The 24,590-nt window shown below is 36.3% G+C and overlaps 3 protein-coding genes across 10 annotated transcripts in view; 1 reads left to right on the top strand and 2 right to left on the bottom strand.

Moving 5' to 3' along the window:
- The window catches only part of CALCA (calcitonin related polypeptide alpha), a 17,448-nt gene extending 16,274 nt beyond the window's left edge, over window positions 1-1,174 (bottom strand). For all 4 annotated transcript variants that reach the window (XM_035891020.1, XM_035891021.1, XM_035891022.1 and 1 more), the window contains exon 1: window positions 1,091-1,174. The gene's annotated coding sequence lies outside the window, so the exon portion shown is untranslated. The remainder of the gene's footprint in view (window positions 1-1,090) is intronic.
- A 1,219-nt stretch (window positions 1,175-2,393) lies between these two features.
- On the top strand, window positions 2,394-8,638 carry LOC104123157 (vitamin D 25-hydroxylase). The gene is given in 6 exon segments (XM_035891024.1): window positions 2,394-2,506; window positions 2,542-2,570; window positions 2,573-2,722; window positions 3,011-3,643; window positions 6,857-7,186; window positions 8,463-8,638. Coding segments are annotated over 6 exon segments (1,431 nt in total).
- Window positions 8,626-24,590, bottom strand: part of PDE3B (phosphodiesterase 3B) — a 102,300-nt gene continuing 86,335 nt past the window's right edge. For 3 of the 5 annotated variants that reach the window (XM_035891015.1, XM_035891018.1, XM_035891019.1), the window contains 4 exons: window positions 21,120-24,412; window positions 20,313-20,374; window positions 11,605-11,799; window positions 8,631-8,712 (listed from right to left, as the gene is read on the bottom strand). In XM_035891015.1, coding sequence (XP_035746908.1) covers window positions 24,186-24,412 — 227 coding nt within the window. In that variant the 3' untranslated portion in view covers window positions 8,631-8,712; window positions 11,605-11,799; window positions 20,313-20,374; window positions 21,120-24,185. Of the gene's footprint in view, window positions 8,713-11,604; window positions 11,800-16,763; window positions 16,853-20,312; window positions 20,375-21,119; window positions 24,413-24,590 lie in introns of those variants that run through there. The other 2 variants (XM_035891017.1, XM_035891016.1) reach the window with 2 other exon arrangements.

Below are 24,590 nucleotides of genomic sequence, written 5' to 3'. Positions count from 1 at the left end.
CCGCTGGGCGGCGGGGCTCGCAGCGCGGGGCTCTGCCAAAAGCTGGGAGCGGGAACGGAGCGGCGGCGGAGGGGAGGAGTTTTCACCTCTCGCACGCCAGAGCTGCCTGGGTACCGCGGGAGGGGCGCGGTCTGCCTGCCCCGCGCTTGCTTCTATTTTGGTTTTGGTGCAATGTTTAAACCGGTGTCCTGCTGCAAGTGGAAATAACTCGCGAGTTTCATATCCGCAAGCCGCGGGCACACCAAAAGGGCTTAAAACTAACAAAATTACAACAACCAACCAAATAGCACGCACTTGGACAATGCAACGTTTTCCCAGAATACACATTGCTTCAAAGTATCTTCAGTGGGGTACTGGAATACTTGCTTAGAGTCAATTAGTAAAACTATGTAAGAATGGACTTTTTTCTTTTTGTCATACTTGCTTATATATCAGGCATTTCTTTTCACATTCACTTTTCAAGCAATCAGTCCATTCTTACAAGCTTCATAAAAGTTAACCCCAAACTCAATCTAGCAGGGAAGGGCAGGCAGGTGTTAGCATTTGTAAGTGTGCATGTGTACACGTACATAAACGTGCACACGCACGTACGTTTTGGTAGCAGCTGGGCAGTCAGCGCACGCTGGCCAGCCATTCGGCCTGCCTGTACATCTCCAGGCTATTTGTAACACCTGCGGTGTTTTATTTGGCAGGATTATCGCTGGAGGTCTGTGAAGCTTTGTGTCCAGTAGACAATGGTTTATCTAGAAAATCATGTCCTTCAATTTGCTGGAAGTGTTTAAATATAACACCCCTAACAAGCAGATAAAACTTGCTCGGACTTCAGTCTGTCAAAAGCTTTTGTTCAGATCATTCATGAAAGCCGTGGCAGAAACAGAATAGTCACAGTCTTGTCATGAATGAGAAGCGAAGCAAAATGCACGAATTAAAAGTGTGCTAAATGGCAGAAACAAAAGGCTAGGATTACCCTTTGTTTCATTTATTTTGGCAATAGAAAAAAGTAAATGTGTTTCAAACAAAATACTAGGACAAATAGAATGGAAATAGGAAGGAAAACGTGTCATCAAATAAACTTAAGCTTTCTACTTGCCTGGTATGCTGTTTGTAGTTCTAGCCACCTGCTGTCAGAAAGGATCCTGCAGGATTTGAGGGAACTTGAAGACGGCATATCAGGATTTGGGGTGCCCTGAAAAAATACAGTGAAAGGATTTTTTTTTTAGGTTATGTATGACATAGGAAGAAAGATAAATAAGCGATGATCAAAGTATACAAAACTCACAAATGGTTTGCAGAAATATATTGGGAGTGACTTCTTGCCCATAAAAAAGAGCCATTGTAACAGTAAAAATATCAGATTTGCTAAAGCAAAATAGTCATAGAATCATTTACATTGGAAAAGACCCTTAAGATCATTGAGTCCAACCGTTAACCTAGCACTGCCAAGTCCACCACTAAACCATGTCCCGAAGCACCACATCTACCCGGCTTTTAAATACCTGCAGGGATGGGGACTCAACCACTTGCCCGAGGAGACTGTTCCAGTGCCTGACAACCCTTTTGTGTGGAAAGGGATATAGGATTTCAATCTTGAGTTTAGCCTCGGTTTTAATTTTTAAAACTTAGGTTAAGATTTTCATTTTGTTTATCCTGTATGTGCCTTCTGCAGGATGTATTGCATCTTTCTCCAAAACATCTAGTGTTAACCACTTCTGGAAACAGGAGATGGGAGTAGCTGGGCTATGCTGTCATTTGTTGGCTGTCATCATGGCTCTCACTTCTATCATCTGGTGGCTTTTTGGGAGCCTGTGCAAAGTAAGCTGGTGTCCAGTTTCAGAGGTAGAAAGGACTGTTTGCAGCTTGGCTGTTTTCACAACTGACACCACTTCTGTGTCTGCCGTTACTAAGTGACATGTTGGAAGTCTTCGTGGTATGAACTTGCAGCTTCAGTCATAGCGCCCTTAACTAAATTAAACTGTTGGAATTTACCTTTACTCAGGCAGGGAGGAGGAGCAGATACAGTAGTAAAGCTTTCCTCCCTCCTGTGGAAATAGTCTCAGCGAATTAGGAAAGTAGGCAATATATGTACTTTATTTCTAGTTCTTATATATAAACTATACCTTTTGTCTAATAATGTTGTGTTACATACTTGTAAGTATATACTTGTACTAGTATCTATGTATATCTACTAATGTTAAGGGTCAGGACATTTTTTTCTGAAAAATATGTATTGTTGTACCAAATCCACATGTTTTTAATGACTATATGAAAGGATCCCCAGTCCTTGCTTTAGAGAGCTGGTCACTGTAGGTACACAGCAAGCACAGGATGTAGCATGGGCTAATTTACGTTATCTTTTAACAGAGTAAATCAGCTCACAACAGCTCTACTGTGTAATGCCACAGTTGTATCACCTCTGGCTACCTGTATGCCCTCCTGATGTTCATTCAAGTCTGTATTTTGCATTGCAGTTTAGTGTTGTTTCACCTTGCTATTACTTGTTTTACTTGTTTTCATTATTTGTTCTTAAGATTTGGTTGTTAGAGCATTTTATGATTTTTATTTATTTCTTTTTCCCCAAAGATCTTCAGTCTTGATCTTGGAGGTATATCTGCTATTGTACTGAACGGCTATGATGCGGTAAAAGAATGCCTTGTTCATCAAAGCGAAATTTTTGCAGATAGACCGTCTCTTCCCTTGTTTAAGAAGCTGACAAACATGGGAGGTAAATGCTAATGTATTTATAATAAAAAATGTAATTTTTGTCCAATAGATGGGTTTATGATCACATGAGACACTTGCTTTAGCCGTTTTCTCTACTTCTTTGTCTCCTTTCATAAAATACTTGATGCTTCTTTAAAGACATTATTTGGAAAGGATTGTCGCTCTTGGACTATGTTCCATAGCAAGATGTGTGTAATTTTTTTGTCTCGCTTTTTGTCTTGTTAAATAATTTTATTACCTTATGGGGATAAAGCGTTGCATAAAATACTATGTCAAAATATTTTTCCAGGCTTACTGAACAGTAAATATGGCAGAGGATGGACAGAACATCGCAAATTAGCTGTAAATACCTTTCGAACTTTTGGATATGGTCAAAGGTGCTTTGAACACAAAATTACAGAAGAATCAACGTTTTTTCTTGATGCCATCGATACATACAAAGGCAGACCATTTGATCTTAAGCACTTGATAACAAATGCTGTTTCAAACATTACTAATTTGATTATTTTTGGAGAACGTTTTACATATGAAGATAATGAATTTCAGCACATGATTGAGATTTTCAGTGAAAATATTGAATTAGCTGCTAGTGCTTCTGTATTTTTATATAATGCTTTTCCTTGGATTGGTATCTTGCCATTTGGGAAACACCAGCAGCTGTTTAAAAACGCAGCTGAAGTCTATGACTTTCTTCATGAGCTTATTGAACGTGTCTCTGAAAATAGGAAGCCTCAGTCACCTCGACATTTTGTAGATGCATATTTAGATGAAATGGATTGCAATGAAAATGATCCAGAATCTACATATTCAAGAGAAAACTTAATTTTCTCTGTTGGAGAACTCATCATAGCTGGGACAGAAACCACAACAAATGTGTTAAGATGGGCAGTGTTATTTATGGCTCTCTATCCAAACATTCAAGGTAAGAATTTGACATTTTGAGGAACTGATATACTTCCCTATTGCAAATTTAAAATGCTTTTTCAAAGTGGTGCAGTGATCCATAGTCATAACCAAAAAGGAAGGTTTGTGTATATTATTCTATTGTATCATGTACCAAATATGGTACAAGTATGTCCCTCAGGGGTCCGTACTAGGACCGGTGCTGTTCAACATCTTCATCAATGACTTGGACAGTGAGATAGAGTGCACCCTCAGCAAGTTTGCAGATGACACCAAGCTGAGTGGTGCGGTTGACACACCAGAAGGCCGGGATGTCATCCAGAGGGACCTGGACAGGCTGGAGAGGTGGGCCTGTGTGAACCTCATGAGGTTCAACAAGGCCAAGTGCAAGGTCCTGCACCTGGGATGGGGTAACCCCCAGTATCAATACAGCCTGGGGGGAGAAAGGATTGAGATAATGAATTTCAGCACATGATTGAGATTTTCAGTGAAAATATTGAATTAGCTGCTAGTGCTTCTGTATTTTTATATAATGCTTTTCCTTGGATTGGTATCTTGCCATTTGGGAAACACCAGCAGCTGTTTAAAAACGCAGCTGAAGTCTATGACTTTCTTCATGAGCTTATTGAACGTGTCTCTGAAAATAGGAAGCCTCAGTCACCTCGACATTTTGTAGATGCATATTTAGATGAAATGGATTGCAATGAAAATGATCCAGAATCTACATATTCAAGAGAAAACTTAATTTTCTCTGTTGGAGAACTCATCATAGCTGGGACAGAAACCACAACAAATGTGTTAAGATGGGCAGTGTTATTTATGGCTCTCTATCCAAACATTCAAGGTAAGAATTTGACATTTTGAGGAACTGATATACTTCCCTATTGCAAATTTAAAATGCTTTTTCAAAGTGGTGCAGTGATCCATAGTCATAACCAAAAAGGAAGGTTTGTGTATATTATTCTATTGTATCATGTACCAAATATACTACAGAAAGATGTGAAAAGCTTATTTTATATGCAGATGAAGAGGGTATCAAAAGTCAAGTATGATGATAAAATTTTAGCATATTATTTTGTGAAGACATTTTTATGAAGCTTTAATATTTTTACTAAAGTCTTTCTGATATATTTAAGCTTAGTGTTGTGATGCATAATATTGATTGGCAGATGTACTAATCTATGTAGTTAACAAATAATAAGCAAATGCAATTTTTAGTTTAAATTGGGTGGACAAAAAGCAATTATTGTTTTAAAATTGGAGATCAAATTTTATGTGTACGTTTAAGGTAAATACAGCTTTACTTGAAAAAAAAATTAAAATATGATGATAATGTGCGTCAAGGCCTAACATGAATAGACAGTGAAAATCATTCAGATTAAATAAAAAAGTTGATGCCAAAGCTCTTTTGTTGCTTCTATTATCATTATTTTAAGTCCCATATTCACTGAGTTGGTTAAAATACCTGGCTAAGGAAGTAGAACCAAAGTTCACTCGAATATCTCCTGAGAGCCATAACCTCTTACATATTTTCTTATTTTCATTTACTTAACTATTTTAGTTAGTTGATTAATTAATTGAACATAAAGAAACTGGTTAAAGATTAGAAAATAGCCGAACTTTCTTCTAGCCTAGGATCTAGCAGGATATGAGTTGTTAATTTTAAAAACTGAGGGACATACTTAAGAGAAATATGTAGCTTCAGCTCACTAAATTAAGCTAATATTTTTTTGTGGAAGCTTAAAACTGCAATTGCTGGTTTTAGCCAGTCAGCACATTTCAGACGATTTAAAATAAATGGGTTTAAAAAAATTAAATGTTGCTTTTACGCTTCTGAGTTCCACTAGTTCATCTATGTGCTTTACGTAGTACAATAAAAAAATCTACCAAAAAAGAAAAACATTTAATAAAATGAAAAAAGTATAATCTGATTTTATAGGTAATTAAGTTTTAGGATGCATATATACCTTGTCCATATTTTAGTTAAAAATATATTAAGTGCCTTAGTTAGTCAATAGAATGTATTCATGCTTTACGTTATATAAAAAGCCCAAATGCAAAAAGATCCACTCAAATGAAAGTTTCTGGTCAGTCTGTCCTGGCTCACAAACAATATTCATATCTTAAACCAAGAACATCCTTATTCCTTCTCTGTTAAGGTCTGACCAAGGTACTGTTTTTCAGTAAAGATAAGAAAACTTTGTAGTTTTGTCCCTCCTATGCATTGGCTGATTTTATAGAGATCCACTCACCTAAAATAATCTTCTGATCTCAGATCTTGCTTGATAATGAGTTTCTGGATTTGGAATCAAAATCAGTTCATCTGGATAAATATAAAAATTACTGTTACCTTTTCATTTATTTAGACTTTCTCTGTCCAAATATTACAATATACACCGATACACTACTACATCACAGAACGTACTTTCACTCAGCTGCTTTCTGCCTCTTTTTTTTTGATGTGAAACTTTGTCACTTCACGTTGAAAAACCTGGTGATACTGGTAGAATTTTTCTGCCATTGCCCAGGTTTTCATTATTGGTTCCACAGGAACTGTAAAGGTCCAACTTTGTTTTAGTTAGGAGCTGTTTGGCGGTTTCAACAAAGAAAGTGTAATCAGGAAAAAGAAGAGGCATTTTGAATGCCTTTGAGATTACTTAAATAAACTGTGAACTTAATTTTAAAACTAGCTTCAAAAAAACAGTGATTGAATTTGTTCCCTCTCGGTTAAATTCAGACTCCTGTTGCTCTTAACTCTCACTGTGTTGTATCAGATATTTTCAGTTTGACGGTGAATGATTTTACACTGTGACGATTCTAAAGAATCATAGCAGAATAGACAAGGGAAAGTTCAAGTGGCTAATTCCAGTGCTCTCTGTGTTCACTCAAGTATTTAACGTACTTTATCTTTGCAGTCTTTTGCTTGTTTCTTTAGTTTTGAAGAGCTCCAGAAATAAAAATATACACAAGCTTAGAAAAGTATGTTAAAACACAATTTTACTGAGCATAGTTACTTCAGAAATTAAGATTACTGGTATATATGCTAGTAAGAATTCCTACGAGCAGGATAAGGAATAAAGAGTCTAAATTTACAAGCTTCTAAGCTACTATATTTTATGTAAAATATTTCATGTTTCAGATATACTTTTAACAGTACATATTTTAAAGCTTAAATTAAAAAATAAAGACTTATTACACAGTAAACACCAGCTTTTATTCCTGTTCCTAACAGGGCAAGTTCAAAAAGAAATTGATCTAGTCATCGGCCCAAACAAAATGCCTGCCTTAGAAGAGAAATGCAAAATGCCGTACACTGAGGCTGTTCTACATGAAGTTCTAAGATTCTGTAATATAGTTCCACTAGGTATTTTTCACGCAACTTCCAAAGATACTGTTGTGCGTGGTTACTCTATTCCCGAAGGCACTACAGTCATTACAAACCTCTACTCCGTTCATTTTGATGAAAAATACTGGAGCAACCCAGAGGTGTTTTTTCCTGAGAGATTTTTGGACAGCAGCGGGCAGTTTGTCAAGAAAGATGCATTTATTCCTTTTTCACTAGGTAAGAGTGATTCCTTCCACTGTTCTTTTCATAAATCTAGAGATGTATAACATATAAGTGATGGCAATAAATCAGGAATGGACAGAATGATATAAAATGCCTACAGTTCTGGTGAAACAGTTACTTTGAAGATACTCAATATAATGCATTCTGGACATAATGCATTTTAGCATCAGGCATTTTATACGGATGAGCTCACAGATATAAGCTAACAAAAAAGCACAGTATCTTCTTATCTGAGGAGTCTATACATTTTATATCATTGCAGGACATAAGTGTTATTTGTTTCACAATTAATAGTCATTTGCTGCTAAAGTTATTGTGTATGTTTTCAAATTGCAGCACTTAGATCAGCACCAGAAATTGCAGATTTTCTTCAGAACTAGCTTGGGGGTCAGCGTGTAGCACTGCATTCTGTTCTGAGGAAATACTCTGGCAGCCCTAAATCATTATGGATTTGTCTTTTGATGCCTATAAAAGTGGATAATTTACCTTACATATGATTATCAACCTACAATATTAGGTGTTCCATGTAAGTTAACTGCCAGGGCTACCTCTGCAGTCCATAGAAAGACCTATCTTTGTGTAGAGGGTGACTTAGTTTCCTTATCTGGGATATTCTTTCTCCAAAAAATAGGAGACAAGGCAAGACAATTCCCTTGGAATAGATGCACAACATCTAAATGGCCAAAGTTAGATTTGATGAAGTCCACCTTTAGTGTGTATTCTATTATGTGTCTTTTTGCCTGTTTGACCTTACCAGTTCCAGATGTTGTTATCCATTCATCTGTATCTTCCACAACCACGTTTACTCCCTGTAACTAGTCATACACGGAATGGGAACTAATATCTAAAGGCATTATCCAGATCTGTTTCATATCTTTTTATTTACCAAGTTATAATAATTGCCAGCTAATAATAACTGGCAGTAAATGTAATTAAGAAAATAGTAAGGGACAAAGGCTGAAATTCACATTATCACTTTTTTTTAAAACATTTTCTGTCTAGATTGGTCCTTCAAGACAAGGTAAAGTAGCTAATAGCTTATCTAAATAAATTTGACGGAATTACTTACAATGGCATTTGTGTAGTAAGAGGAACAAATACTCTAAAATCTGTTTCTTGCTGTAAATTATCACCTATCCTCTCTTACAGAATACTACCACCAAGTTCACACAGCTCCTCTTAGAACACAGAAATGACCAGTCTTATTCATAAGAGTGAAAATGTAATTGGACACATTTTAAGTCTTTCCAAAACCTTCTTTTCAATCCAGGAAGAAGACATTGTCTTGGAGAACAACTAGCTCGAATGGAAATGTTTTTGTTTTTCACTTCATTACTACAACGATTTCACCTGTCTTTTCCTCACGGTGTGATTCCAAATCTCAAACCAAGATTAGGCATGACGTTACAACCACAGCCGTACCTCATCTGTGCGGAAAGACGGTGAAGAGAAGGGTCTACGTTGTCAGGTGGGGCACAATGCTCCAAGCTGCAGCTGAGGATCCATATTGCCATCTATTCCTAAATGTGTTCATGTCAGAAGAACAAAAAACTTAAGGACTTGCAGATAAATTCTGACTATTTGGGCACAAGTTAATAATTTCTTTCTACTCGGTTTTCACAAAAAAAACCCTCAACCGAAAATGTGAAACACATCCTGTGTTTAAAGTTGATGCTTTCACTCCAGAAGTCTGGTTTGAATCTAACTTCTGATTCAGCTTTTAAATATTTAATTACTTAGCAAGCTATTTTACTTTGAGAGGATATTTTTACAAGTGTGGAGAATATGGCTCAAAATCTTTATACTCTGTTTCATCCGTGGAAGTCTCATTTACGTTACTCCAGCTAAGTTGTTCTTCATAATTTTCCATTAAATTTACATAGCTAAAAAAGTTTTAAAGGTATCTATTTAAATTTCTATAACTCAGAATAAACTATCTTTTCCAGCCTTGACAAACAAATTGTCTATTAAAGCATTTTAATCCTTCCTTCTCCTTGCCCTACCTTCCCAGTTGGTAAAAATTTCCTAGTGAATCAGATAACTCTGTGAATTCACTTTTAAGACCTTTTATGGCTTGCTTCTCATTTAGTAACATATACAGTGTTCAGTTATTGCCATATTGCCACTCCTGACAATGAGAGCAATCTTTTTTACCAGTTTATTGCACTTCCAGACACATTTCCTCCATTGCCTCCCAATACAAAGCATTATGCAATGATTAATCTCTGCCTAAGTAGTCTGGGAAAAACAGTGCTTGTGTTACCAGCATCACATGCAACTATACCGCAAATCAAGAATATACTGCAGATCAAGAAAATAAGCTGCTCATTAATCCAACCAGAAGAGAGACCTTCTGGGGAGGGGGAGTGGAATAGGGTGGGGAGAAACAGATTTTAAATGGATTTTAAGCACAAGTTTTAGGCATGACAGCTACTCTTGAGTTCTGCCAGCTTCATTTTTTATTTTTGACAGTCGTTGCTTACGGTTACTGGTAAATAAAGATTTACACGTGCAGGCCCCACAGGAGAACCTGATAGTCTAAATATGGTATGTTCAATCCCCACCGTGTGGGGAGAAGTAGGGCTTCAGAACAGAGTTCAGAACAAAACACACACTGAGCAAGCGGCTATTTAAGGACAGGGCTGAGTATTAGACCTTGCTCTTTGTAGAGCTTATGCTTCAACTTGGAGCTGCGGGAAAGTTCAAAGGCAGGAATTGGTGTTTTTCTGCTGACCTGATGTTTTTCTGCTTATACTGAGTGGAAATATTTCCTTTCTTTTGAAACAGCAACAGAGAAGGATCAAACAGAGCTAGTAACAGTCCACTTCTATCATAGCCTATTGCCTCAAGATGCAGCAGGTCCAGATTAAATGAATGAATGACTGAGGGCAGTCAAACCCACATGTCCCACAGAGAGCATCTCAAACACATGTTCCTGGTGCTCTGAAGAGGTCCTTGCAGAAGATTTAAGATGAAAAAAGGAGAGGAAGGAGGTAAGCCCGAGTGCTGTGCATTGGGCACACCATGAAAGCTGCGAATCAGCCTCTCCTAAGATATTGGCAAACAGCGGGGCTTAGGAGTCAAGACTGAGGCTTTTCTAGGTACCTGCATAAGTAGGTGTTGGGTGCTTGTGAAATGCTCAAGTAAAAATTGTGGAATCTAACAAATTTAGGTGCCTTCAGTATGAAGTAATACCAAACAGAAGAGTTCAGTGCTACAGTTCTGGCCTGATGGTAATTCTTCCTATATCCCACCCTGCGCTCTTAGATCAGACAGCCAGAGTTTTGTCAGTGTCTAGACTTGCCTTCTGGGTTGCAAGAACTCTAGGACATCTTTTGGTTAAAATATGAGTCAAATAATCCTAACTGAAGTTGGTGGAGGATTAAAAAAAAATCAAGAACCAGTTCTTATCGGGGGGGGGGGGGGGAGCTACGCTCAAAATGCAGCTGGCCAGTGATAATTTCCTTTTGCTGAGGTATTTTGAGATCTAACTCCTGGCTAGTCTTTAATCCATTTAATGAGAACCATATTGATTATATGTCATTCTGGTTTCTAAATCAAAATGCCTTATAAAAGCCTCAGAATATCAATTCAAACTTTTACCATTATCTGCCAACTTACGGTCTCATTTAAGCAATCAAATACATTTGACAAACTGTCTTTTCTATAAATCCGTATCAGTATTAGTTACATGTTTCATTCTGTATCAACTTTTCCATCCTTTTCCCTCTGATTTAGGATTATGCTAATGAACCAATTTAATAATTTGAAATACTGGCATAATAACATTTTTTTCCAGTCCTCTCGAATTTCTCCATTGTATCAAGACTGATTAGTAATGAACATCAGTAGCCAGCCAGATGTTCAGAATTTCCTGGTAAGAGTTTTCTACAGCTGAAATTTCTAACATAGCTGGCTGCTATTTAACATTGTTTTGGGATTAAAGGCTGATATGTTAACCAGTATATCTCTTCCTGGTTGTAGAATTTAAGGATGAAAAAAAGACATTAAGTAAGTGATGCATCGAGGTAAGCTTGTTCCTATTTTGCAGAAGTTTTTCCTACCTGGCTTTAAATGTCCTTATGTTTTGGATTAAAACAAGGTGTCCAGATACGGATGGAAAGATTTCTCAAAATTTAAGTTGTAACCTCTCCGTTTCTGTTTATTAATGCCATTTATTGCACTGTTGGTTTCACCATTTTCCTAAGTCTTATTCGCTCCAGTATTTATAGTTGTCTAATTTTGTCTTCTGCTGAGTTAGCTCTTTGAATTCATTATGATAGTTTAGAACTGGAGACACTGTTTCCACATACAGGTGTATCACAACCACAAGAAGAAACTTTCATGTACCTTCTCTGTAACTCCACTGCCATTCCCAAAGGGAGTGAAGGACTTTTTTGCTGTAAACATACCTAAAAATGCACATTCAGTTTGCCTTTGCTGCTCTCAATCCCTGTAGAGTTTTGAATCATTCTTTTTTCTAATTTGTCCAGGTAAAAATCCACTTCAGTTTTTTTCTCTTCCTGGGAGATTATTGCAACGTTCTTTGCACTATTTTTCGGTCTTGTTCAGTATTTGTAAATGCAGGCTAGATTCAGCAGTCTTCCCTAAGGAATAGGAATTTTAGGATTAAGACTTGATTTTACATTCTTTACTTATTCTCCTTGAGCAATAACTAGTTGTCTTCTGCGAGTATAATCACAGAAATTCTGCTAATTGGAGGAGAATATAGTCAACTCAACGTTGTATTAGTTTACTATATCCCATTCAAAGGTCTCCACAGCCAACTACAGTGTAATACCAGTAGGAAGATTATGAGCTGCAGTATACTGCTTCTACATCTGTTTTCTCCATCTTGGCTCTGGTTTTGTATACTTGCCTTAAACCAGAAACTCTAGAAGTGGTTCTGTGCCTTTGCTCTTTCATGCCATTTCTGTACCATGAGAATGGGTGCTTTCTGCCCTATTTCTCAGACACAGTCTATTCCTGTATCTACTCCCAGACAAGTCCAAGGCCAGGGCAATGCATCTGGCTATCCAGCAGGGGATTCCCTTCTTAACACTGATACAAGAGCTGCAGCCAGTACCACCGTAGTATCTTAAGTCCTCCTTTCTAAAACTCTATCCTTAAACTTAAGTTTTTGGGTTAACCTTGGCCATGCCAGCATCACCAGAAACTGAAAAGGGAACCCTATAAGCATGTCACATGTGACACTGAAAGAATGCCAAAGAAAATCTTTAGCACTTAATTTCCTGAACTTCCACTAGTCTCTGTGATACTGGTGAACGTAAGCTTAGTGCAAACCTAATAAATGCAGGAAGTTCGTTAATTTATGCCTTCAGAAATTAACTGTACAAAGTGAGATTTCATAAAAGTTCAAGAAACATTACTGCTTCTCTGAAAGTAAATAGTTTGAATTTATCATGATTATTCTTTACATGTATCCTGAATATGTTGTGAAAGACCTAGAGGATCATAATAATACTTCTTTGTTAGTTTCCCAGTATGTACTAGAAATAGTTCAGCTAACTCAGACTATATGCTAGGAGATAGCTGTGTCTTTTCTCAGTGAACAACCTCCCATGTCTTAAATCTCAATTTCTCTTAATAAGGGAATGATAAAATAGAAACAGGGGAGAAGAACACTATAGCTGGTATTTATAATATAGCATGTATCTTAATGTCATGTGCACACTGTCAAGTGTGTAATGATTTAACTGGGAACTAGTAACTCCAGAGGATTGGTCATATCATCTGGAAAATGAAAGTTAAATGAAGAGAAAAAATATAAATAGGGAAGAAAAGACTAGATTGAAAGCAAAAGGACAATGTGTTCTAATTTTTGCAATTATTTACAAATAATTATGAAACATGAGTGTTTTTGCTGGAAAAATAATTACAGTTCTTTTGATGACATTTCTGGATTGAATTGACAGAATTTTTCAGACTAATTACCATAAATCACTGTATCTGTAGCAGCCAAAGGGCTATTTCAGACCAGAATTTACAAAGAGCCTGCTTCTTACATCCTTAAGTTAAGTGTGTCATAGAATTGTTGTAATTTTTAATTCTGTACAGAATCGGGGTTGGAAAGGTGCAAAACTTGCTCATGTTTAAATCTGTAGTGACTTAAGAGCTAAAATATGCCTGGAAGACATGATCTCCCTTTGAGTATCACTGCAAGGAAGCATGAACTGAATCTGCAAGAATTGCCTTTTCATTGGGCAGAATCAACAGTTCCTTCTGGCGTGGGGATATGCCACTGTATTATGGGTAAAGGGAAATGCAGTGCTCAGGAGCCCCAGAAATCTTTAAAAAGAGCAAAGTGAATATGCTCTCTGCAGACCCAGCATAATTTAAAAGTTATGCGGGACCATGATCTGGCATTAGGTGAGGGACCTTGCTTTAACAGCCCTGGAGATCCATGGCAATGCCATCTTTAGGCTGCTGGTGGCTGGACAACAGCTCGTAGATTTTCAGGTGTTTTTGTTGAGGATAGCTGTCACCACAGGGGCAGAAGTCTCCCTATGTGGTTTCTGTGTATGTTGAGAGAACAGGCATGTCATTCAAAATGATGCGTTACTGGCCGGTCCAAATGTCCAAAGCTACTCAGCATGCCAAGGACAAACTAGGCGACTTCACAAGAAGATGCTTAAGGTGAGCTCACTTCTTTGCAGATCATGTTCAACAAGAGGATTGATGAAGCAAAGGGTCTAGGTAGGATATCAGATCAGCTCCTAGTAATGGCCAAGGTGAGATACTGGGGTTAGCATTAGAGATGTACTGGCTTTTGCAGAACTGCATAGATTAGACTGCAAGGGAAGAGAAGCCTAATTGGCACCTGCTGTATAATGGCCATCACACTAACGCAGTGACTCCGCTTATTAACCCAACCTACCCCTAACAACCACTCTGCATGCTTATGGACTCATTCGCCTTTCTTCTTCCTACTGACATGAGTATTTGCTGAATCTAAAACTGCTGAACAGACATGCATGTCTGCCTTTCCTCTACACCAGGTTCTCTTGCAAAGGAAACGTCGATGTACTCCTAGTGGGAAAATAATTCTGCATCCACAATGTAGGCAGTGTTGACAACTAGTATTACAGTCCTGCACAGGATGATCTGACGCGCACTGACTCGACACAGCAGCAATTTAGCACAGTCTCTATTCACTGGTATTCAGCATCTCTCTCCAAATGTTCCTTGCCCATAACTAGACTTGACCAGAGCTTGAGGTGAAGTCATGGATCTTTCTCCATTTGTTCTGGTGATCCCTCCTTAAGCAGCAGCACCATGCAGGTAAGTTTCCAATACAAGATCACTCTATTTTCTAGTAATGTTGCAGAAGTTATAAATTGTAATTCTGAAAAGAATTCAGTTGATTTACATTCATTTCATACACTCACACTGCAATCTATTAATTTCACAGAGTATGTTTTTGACCTCCTGTGGGCCAGATCCAATATCAATAGAAGGAAGGTCCTTCCTTCTGGACTCTGGCCTCTTTGAACATGTCTGAATATAAATTCAGATGTCTATGAGCCAATGACACAGAAAACAGGCATAGAATGAGGGAAATCTACATTGAAAAGCTGTAATTCTGAAAGAGCTTGGGATTCACAGTGGGTTGTTAGATAAACATGAACTTTTAAGTGTGCAGCCAAAAGATTTTGTGTTGAATATTGAGTGAGGAATCATAGAATTGCAGAATCATTTAGGTTGGAAAAGACCTTTAAGAACACTGAGTCCAACTATTAACAGATACAGAAGCTATATATGTATTTGGTGCTGGCACAAGCATTCCTTGAATACTGTGTCCTGTTCTGTTGTCTATAAATGAAGGAGCATTTTAAAAAAATTGGTAGTGTTCCTATAAAGCTGTAAAAAGGGCTAAGAATATGGTTATGCTATATATTCCGGCTTGCTGCAAGGTACTTGTACTGATTTATGAGCTGACCAAATAGTGTGTGATCGTATCAGGTCAGCACCATGTCCAAGCTAATATGCTCCCATTTCAGAATGATTTACTATTTCAGACTTGGTGACACACTGGCACTGTTAGAAAGTTTTTGGCTATGCTGGAGGCTCAAGCATGTCTCCAGTATATACACCACAGAAATGTAGTGTAGAACATACTGGTTAGTGACAGTTTCAAGACAATTTCCTTCATTTACCAAACATGTGAGTTAAGTGATTTGATTACAGTCTACAGCAATCTAAACAGAGAACAAAAGGTTGATAAAAGAGCTCTCCAGTAAGTAGACAAGTATATAAATAGGAGTCAAGGTGAAATATCTTTAAACTAGGAAGCAGGTGAATACTTTGAACAGCTATAGATAAAGAATCAGGTATATAACTAGCAGTGAGGATAGTTATTCCTGGATTGTTACAGAAAATTAAAAATCAATTATCAGACCTTTCTTCTGTGCTCTCATTCTAATTTGCACTGTCTTCAGCATGCAAAGTAAACTACATGTTTACAGTAGTCCCTCCTGTCTCAATCATCAGCTTATAAAATTTACTCTTCTCTCTGAAACCCAAACCTCTTCTAGCTATTCAAATGTTAAAGCAGCTTGAGCTCACATAACAAACAGGCCTTTTCTTGATTTAGTGTGTTGTTCTGCTACACAATTAGATTCTGAATCTAACTCTGATTGAGGCTGTCTGAATAGTGAAAATAAACTATTAACCTGTACATTTTTTAGCCTAATTGAGCCTAATGGTTTGTACGAGCACTAGTGAGTAGATGAGGCAGATTATGTTGTCGTTAAGATAGCACATTCACCTGAAAAGTAGCAACTTCAGAAAGAACACAATAAAAGATAGTCAAATCACTCTGAAAAAGGGGTGAAAATAAGATGATGTAAATTTTGCCACAATGCACTGAATGAGAAAATATAAAGATTAAGGATAAACAGGGAAAAAAGAATCATAATGGTGAAGATGCCAGATCAGAATTTATCTTTGGGTGAGATAGATGGAATGATGAAAACACAAGATAACACAGCCAAGTACAGTGGACTATTCAATAGGGTTTTGAAAGGTAAACTCTCAGTATAAATTGGTCTGTGAAGGTACAGACATGCATTTTCAGAGCAGCTAGATATCTAAGGTGGTTTTTTGGCATTAGGCCTCATAATTCAAACCCCTTGTCTAATCAAGATCAAATTAAACTTCTGTTCTGGAAATATTATGCCTTGTTCTGTCCTTTCATACAATACAATTTGAGGATCAGCAGATTCTTCCATTTCTAGATTATCCCTTTAGATATTTTTGAAGGCTGTCAACTATCTTGATGTCGATGTGATTAGAATTAGGCAGAACCCATACTCAGAGTGGTCATTTCATAGGAAGACTGCCAGACTTCGGGAGACATTACGTTTGTTACATTCTTCTGAATAAGTAACATTCCAAATAGATTAAATCCATTAAAATAATGGAGCATATCAGGAATGTGCAATCTAATCCAATAGTTTACTATTACCGCAGCAGATGGCTGCTTGCCTAAAATTTCACATGTGATATATACCAGCCTACAGTAATATACCAGAAAACAGAATAAACTTACTATTTATTCCCTTGCTGTTTTCAAGTGCTGGCTTCCTTTTCTATGCTCGTACTAAGCATCTTAAAAGAAATATTTTTAATTTGCATCACCTATGAATCAGAAGCATGAAAAGAATATTACATATTAAAAAAATGAGCTTTTCACATTACATTTATTTTGTTAGGATTCTTAACCACATTAGTGTCACCATTAGAATCTAGATGACAGGGTTCACGCTGTATGCCCCATGGACACTCCTATGCCCTCACTAAAACGAGGGAATAAAGGATGGCTTAATTGTTGTTCAGGTCCTTCACTAATACAAGTAATCCAGGTAGGTTTTCATAACCAATAAGGAATGAAAGTTAGGTAATAGAATCACTATGGATAAAACATCTTAAAGAATTCCAGTTATTCTCAGGTAATTAAGTTTCCTTTCTCCACACGCATCCCTGTTTAAGGAGCCCAAATGCCCTTTTGGTTCTCTTCAACTTGCACAATAAGCTGAGTTAAAATAATAATGCTGATGAACATGCGCCACAGCTAAATTTTATAAGCCTAATTTTTCAAAGAAAAACATAGATACTTATGACCCTTCTTGTGCCTGTATAGGTCAGAAAGTTAATTTAATTGCTCTTTTTTGGAAATATAAAAGTTGTTTTTTAAAGCCCCTTCAAGGCATCTTCAGATCTTGTATTTTATATTGTATAAAGACATACTATTTCTCTCAAAGAATGTACAGTCTAAACTGTCACAGTATAGAGGGAAATGCAATATACTTTAATATTGCATTTACTTCATCACAAATTGTAGATATAGTCTACTGAATATTCAAATTCATCATGTCATAATGAATGTCGTGATTATATATTTGAAAAGAGACTGTAAGAATAATTAATTGTTGATTGCAATACAACTCAGTGCTAAGGGCTAAAATTTATCTAAAAGTCCCCACTTGCTTAAACTAATCCTCTTTGTAAGTATATGAATTACATCACCTTCAAAATTACCCAACACCTCCCAATGTCTTAAGTATGCACTTTCTTAAGATCTAGAGAGGACCATATAGCTTGACAAATATTTAAAATAGAATAAGCTTTAGCAAACTAACTCTAGACAGTCATATTTTTTTAAAACATTTTGGCTACTGCATTTCCATTTATTCATAAGCTGACAACTAGACAGAATCTTAACTCTGGCTGAGCTTCAAACCTCTGTTCTTTCAAAAGGATTCTAGGTCACTCCCTCAACAAATAAAAAGACTATTTCTGGTGGGAGATGCATTACCGGTTAAATGCTCAGTAAATGAAAAGTTTGTAATATTCACTGAAAAAGAGATTCAGTTGACACATCCCATTCCTGTTGTTTGAATGTTGTTATTTGACTATTTTTTATCATTCTGCATATTTTCTTATTGGTATTCAAAGTGATCCATATCAGACCTCTAGTCCTAGTATTTAAAAAATAGGTCCAGAAAGGATCTCAGTAAGTTATGCAGTTCACTCATCTGACCCAGTAGTACGTTTTTCTGAAAGCTGTTTTTCAGTCTTTTTTTTCTTTTTATTTTCAAAGACTTCCTTAATACTCCAAGGAAATCTATTTCCGTGAGTCACAGCCCTCTCAATCCTTAGACAATTAGCCATGTTGAGCCTGAATCTTCCTTCCTGCAGTCTAAAGCTTCTCGTCCTAAACACTGTGAACACTGAAAGCATTATTCCCATTAGTTTGCTCTTTGAAGCAGCCTTATTAAGTATTTAAAACCTCAGAATATCTCACTTAAGTTTCACTTTCTCTAGACTTAGAAAAATCTCTTGAATTAATGTTATCTTTCTCATTCTCCTTAGGCCATGTCTTAGAATCATGGAATCTTTTAGATTGTAAAAGACCTTTAAGATCATCAAGTCCAGTCTTCCATACTTCTGGTCAGTCTCACTGGTCTGTACTGGAATTCTGCAATCTGTCTAATGGACACATATTTTTCCCAGGGTGTGACATCGGAAATTTTGGTAATGCCTTATTTATGATGAACAGAACAAAATTATTACAAACCTATTCTCAAAGATAAACAGGAGGGCTCCTTCATTCACTTCTTTGACTTAGAGAAAGCTTAGTTAATATATGAGTCAGATAAATTGGCAATACTACAGAGATGAATAAATTCTAGTAGGATTAATGTCAAGATAAAAGAAAGAGAGGTACACTAAGTCCATTTGAATGACTGCATATAGGAACAAGTTTTTACATCTAACTGGCACAGGTGACAAAGTGTGCGGTCTGCTCCCCACATGCAATAAGTAATGTCAAGCTTACCCTTTGGGTTTTTGGTATAATACATTTTAAGCTAAGCATTAGTCTTTGTTTTAATATGCAAGTAAAATTAAAATACTTTGATTTCATTCAAGGTGCACAGGGTTCTGCTGATCTGGAGAGATGAGTCAGAAGTGACTCATCACCTGTTTTTTGGCAAGATATTTAGAACATGGACAAATCACAAGGTGAATGGTAGGAATAATTTAAACACTATGCTCTCTCATCATTATTTAAAGGCTCTATTGGTTTAATGTTACACATTTCTGTTTTTCTGAAACCTCACAGATAAACCAGAGGGAAGAAGGCTTCTCCTCTGTGTAAGATTTTTACTCTGTTTACTTAGATTTCACAGACGGTAACATTCTGCCAGGTAATAGAGCCTGCATGGTAGAACCTATCAATCAGAGACACTGTTGCTATCACCTGTGATCTCTTGAAGTACAGAAATCTAAAGATGACTCACAGTGTACAGATTCCAAAAGAAAACTTCCGGTCAAACATTTCTGATTGTGTTGTGCCCTTTTTAAAGGGTGTTTGTAGTGGCACATAGAAACAAATAAGTGTCAGTCACTTAAATACATTAGGCATCCTTTATTCAGCATCCTGACTCTATCAAAACAATAGCATTTAAAGTCAGCCAATTTCTAGACAGATGTTTCAATCTCAATACCAAAGGAAAACAGTTTCTTCTTTACTGGAACCACTTTCTATAGCTTAATTCTATTATTAACAAAACAACTAATTGCTAGTACTCTACTTTTTTTTTTTTTTTTTAGAGTATTGCAGATAACAGAAATGAGACTAACCAGAAGTCTTATTTCAAGTCTAAGCCAGAAAAGTCTTAAAGAAATTAGAGTAACAAATGGACAACAAAACCATTGGAACAGATTGCTCACTTGAGAGTTATGTATCTATTAGCTGGATTCATAAGGGTGTGGGGGATGTATGCTATGCCGGGAGGGTCACTGCCAACTAGAAACTCAAGTGCACTGAAATGTTTATCCTATGTCAGCTTAGTCCATAAGCTTTCTTTACTCTGAAAAAGAGTATGTTATTCTTTCTCATTTAGCAGAGGACAGAAGTACTAATGCTTATGGTCCTATTAAATTAAGATCAGCTAGAGTCCAGTTAACAGTTGCATTCTTTTGCTAGCTTTACCTCTGAGAATCTGCAGTATGATTCTTATAGCAAGTTAAAGGCTTACTTCTGAAAATACCAAAAGGAAAATGCTTCATTGCAAAAATGAAAGCAATTCATTACCTCATTTGCCTTAACACACACATGAAGAAGCACGTTGTCCAGAAACACAATTCTGAGGAAAGCTGAAGGAAAAAAAGCAAAATAAAACACTGCCTTGATCATACTTTTTGTACCTCATTTTATCAACTTTACATATTTATTTTCTGTCATCTAATCTTTATTGGCCACAGAAAAAATCAATTTTCTTAAACTTGCATCACAAGTTATGATAATTGTACCATTATTAGTAGTATAATTTAATTTTCATTTCTTAAACAATTTTATTTCTAACAATCCAGATATTCTGACTTAACAAACATACCGTTTCCGTATTCTTTTGAAGACAATGAACTGGCTTGAAACAAACAGTGTCTCTCTTCTGTCTTTTATGTGTGTGTGTGCCATTCTTACGTCTCCTTTCTAATTCTCATCACCCAAGCTAATTCCATCCTTTTACTCCAAAAACATGTCTCACAGACTGGGATTCCTGATCTCACACTCACCAGTGTACAAGATACTTCCAATTCTACACCTCTCACACCTTCTCAAACATTTTCTGGACAAAAGAGAAAGTATCGCCCTGTGAATGTTAGCACCACACACTGGATTACCTCAAATTCTGTGTATACTTTTAGAGGAACCAGAAGCCTAGCCTCAACTATGCCTGCCCAGGAGGAAGCACCAAAGCTAAAAGTGAGCTCTTGAACTCCTTTTGTTGATTCACCTGCCACTGGTTGTGGTTAAAATTGAATGGAAGAAGTACAGAGAAGAAATGGTTCTATGCAGAGCAAATAAGGTCTTGCACAAACTTCGTTAATTTGGACTTACCTTAAGTAACGTCACACCAGTCCTTTCATTTTGAATCTTATCGCCATCTAACTTTGTCATGGAGGAAGAACTCACGGGAAGAGGATCCAAGTAGTTCTTTTTGACTGGTTTAGCACCACCATAACATCCAGAAGTCTCCAGAGGCACGGAGGGAATTGGGTCCTTATGGAGAACTTAGTAGTCTAGTTCTGTATGCACTGTATGCATAGGAGCAAGTAATCCAACATAAATTGTAAAAGAAGGCAATGAGGAGATGGGAGACTCTTGATAGAAAAGGGGCTGAAGACTTTACTTAAACCTGAGAATATTATCCATAAACAGTATTTCTACTGTAGCAGCATAAACTTCAGCGTAGGCTAATTTGGCCTACCTCTTAACACAAAAAAAAGTGGTGAGCATTGCTTTAGAACGTATTTAAGTGTGTTCTTTTGTGTGCTTTTCTGTGCTCCTTGGCATCCCTTTGTAGCTGTGAATTGAAGTGTGATCACAGATTTAAATTGGTTGTAATTTCTCAGTGAGTTGCTACCAGAATAAGAGTGATATGCCCTATATGGAGATATATTATTGTTGACAACAGCTCAAACAACGTTCAGATGGCCCTCCATTACTGTTTTTGAAAGATTAAGACACCTTCAGTTACAGTTACATCCATTCTGCAAACATGCCCTGAACCAACCTTTGATGACATTTGTACATTCTTTTTCCCTTGCTCTTAGAGTAACAATTGTCACATGTTATGCATACATAAATAACAGACATTTTAAGGTGGATTTTGAATACATTCATAATCAAACATATCCTTGATTGTATCCTCTATTGTAACTTGAAAATGTCTAATTGGAAATACATATTAGCATTATAGTTTATTAAACACTGAGGTTTGCTACTCATTTCTGAATTTTAAAATTGCTGCAGTATTTCTAAAGAGTTTAAGGGAAACCTGAGATAAGAGAGTTGCTGGCAAAGTTGTCACCAGATATAAATGCTGCCAATGCTTTAGTAAAAGATAAAATGTTATTTTAACCTTCTTATTCTCTCTTTATATTAGTTTTTAATACTATTTTTTAAAAAGGAAACTAAATGGGAACAGTAACTTTAGACAAGCCATTTGCATCTTTTTTTCAGTCAAAGCAAAGTGAAACTAAACAGTATTAAAATGATTTTTTTTTTATGTACAAACACATAGGCTAAACACAAAATGCTGAGAATACAGCATACTGAAACAAGCATAATTTCTGTAGTCTTCAAATTATCTGTTAGGAAAATATACGAACAACAAATGTAAAATACAAGTGAATGATCCGTAAGTGCCAGCTTCAATAGTGCAACATTTTATTAATGACAAAAATATCTGGTTTTAACACTGCTTGTGTTACAAAAAATGCAGTGATAGTAGTAATGGCAGCAAAGGGGGATTTGGCACTGAATATATAAAATAGCAAAAGCACGTCTCAGTGGTCTTCTAAATGGATCAACAAAAAGCTTATTAGTGAAAAATAAAAAAAAGTAATTCCTTTCAGTTATTTAAACTGGCCAATCGAAGAGCAGAATAAAAATTTGTTTGTGTAAAATAGTGCAATACAATTTACACAAGGTTATCTTAGGAATGTTACCTTTTTTTCAAGTCAGCTGATGTAAATGTAAACACAAATATGCTAAGGTACATTTAGCAACTTGCACACACGTGCATTTACTTTTGTTCAATTCAACTGCACAGCATATAAATATTTAGTACTAAAAGGTGCACTTTTAAAACTAGCTTTATTTGTGGCTTGCTTACATACTTGTAGCCTAATTTATGCTTCTTTTTTTTTTTTAAGTTAGACCTACAATGGCAGTGTTCCTAAAAATACATTTGTGTGGTATGTCTAAATTTCTTATTTAAAAACTCAAGAATCTAAAATGTAATATAGTACAGTGATGTTTATCTTACTATTAGGCTTTACATGAAGTTTTCATGTTCTGCTTTCCATATGTATATTTCAGGATGTACATCAAACTTGAAAGCAATGTAAGCTATGTCTGTGATGGGAGAAAAGATGTGGTGCACATTAAAATACACTAGCCATTTTGAAAGAGTAGTTTGTGTCTTTTTTACCAAAAAACCCAACTTTAATTCTCCTAAAGTTTTACATACAAAGAATAAATGAAATATGATCTTATTTCCTTAAAATTTAATACCAGAAATCGGTGCAAGATAAAAATCTATGATGTGGTTGACTTGTTTTTAAACAGGAACCTGAGTAAGGGCAAGAAATATAGCACTATGACTAAAAGAATAAAGTTCATTAATAATTTAAGTAGCTGAACAGGTTTTTAATGTTCTACCACAAAACAGCAAGGCAACAGATAATAATGGCCTTGTATTCAATGAATTATCATGAACACTCACTGCAAACGTGAATATTTTCTGCAAAAATAAAACATCAGATTATGCACAATAATAAAAAGCATCAGAAATAGATGCACCTGGATTTTTTTTCTTTTTTAAACCACAAATATCAGAATTCAGCATTTATGTCACAGTCTTTGAACAGTTGCTCTGAGATGACTACATTAAGCACACTACTGCACTAAGTAGACACCCCACAACAGGCTTGCACTGCAACGGTAACATAGTTTTCATGTAGGCACAGACTTTTTCTTATTCATGTTCAAACCCAACATGAAATAAACAACTCAAGACAATGTTAGGATTCATCCCACATTTCCTTATTAGCAAAAAGTTCTTGCCACTTTGGTAACTGAAGTCACTGAATGTTTTTAAAAATTGCAGGTACCTCAGGGAAAATAAGAGTTCCATATTCAGCAAGGCAGCATTATATCAGGATATTTTATACCAACTAAGGCATAAAGAACTTTGCATCAGGGTATACAATATTCAATCTTTGAATAAAGTTTCATATTCTGTGTGGCGAAAGTGCATAGGAGTGGGATTCCACTAGAGTAGAAAGAATCCTCTCACAGTATTAAGGCCTTTCAATTTTAGGTGAACTGTGTCCAGCTAAAGTCAGCACAGTGAAAAAATAATAGGCTATCATCATACTGGACACCACTGAAGTTTTCTTAGCATGTCTTGTCTTCTCCTAGTTGTCGCTCGTCTTCTTCATCAGCTTCCTCAATAACCTGAATTTCATCTGCTTGAGGTAAAGATGAGATCTCAGTCAGCAGTTTAGCTCCTTCACCTTTATTTTTTTCTTCTTCTTCAATCACTTTCTTCCATATTTTGTGATTTTCACTGAGATGGTGTATTAGCTGGCAAAATATTCGTCTACCTTTTTTTCTTTGAGCTTCTGTAAAATTATAAGCATATTTAATTGTTTGAGATTCAAAGTAATTGTATTTTACACATACAAAACCAATGGCATGTTGTAACAGAGATGTAAATTTGAGCAAAACCCATGGATACTTATTCAGAATACTTAAATAGTGACATGACAAAGGATAACAATGAGTTTCTGTTTCAAGTTG

This window comes from Egretta garzetta, unplaced genomic scaffold (assembly GCF_000687185.1).
Source record: "Egretta garzetta isolate BGI_Z169 unplaced genomic scaffold, ASM68718v1 scaffold133, whole genome shotgun sequence".
Classification (NCBI taxonomy): domain Eukaryota; kingdom Metazoa; phylum Chordata; class Aves; order Pelecaniformes; family Ardeidae; genus Egretta; species Egretta garzetta.
This window is presented reverse-complemented; position numbering and strand designations above follow the sequence as displayed.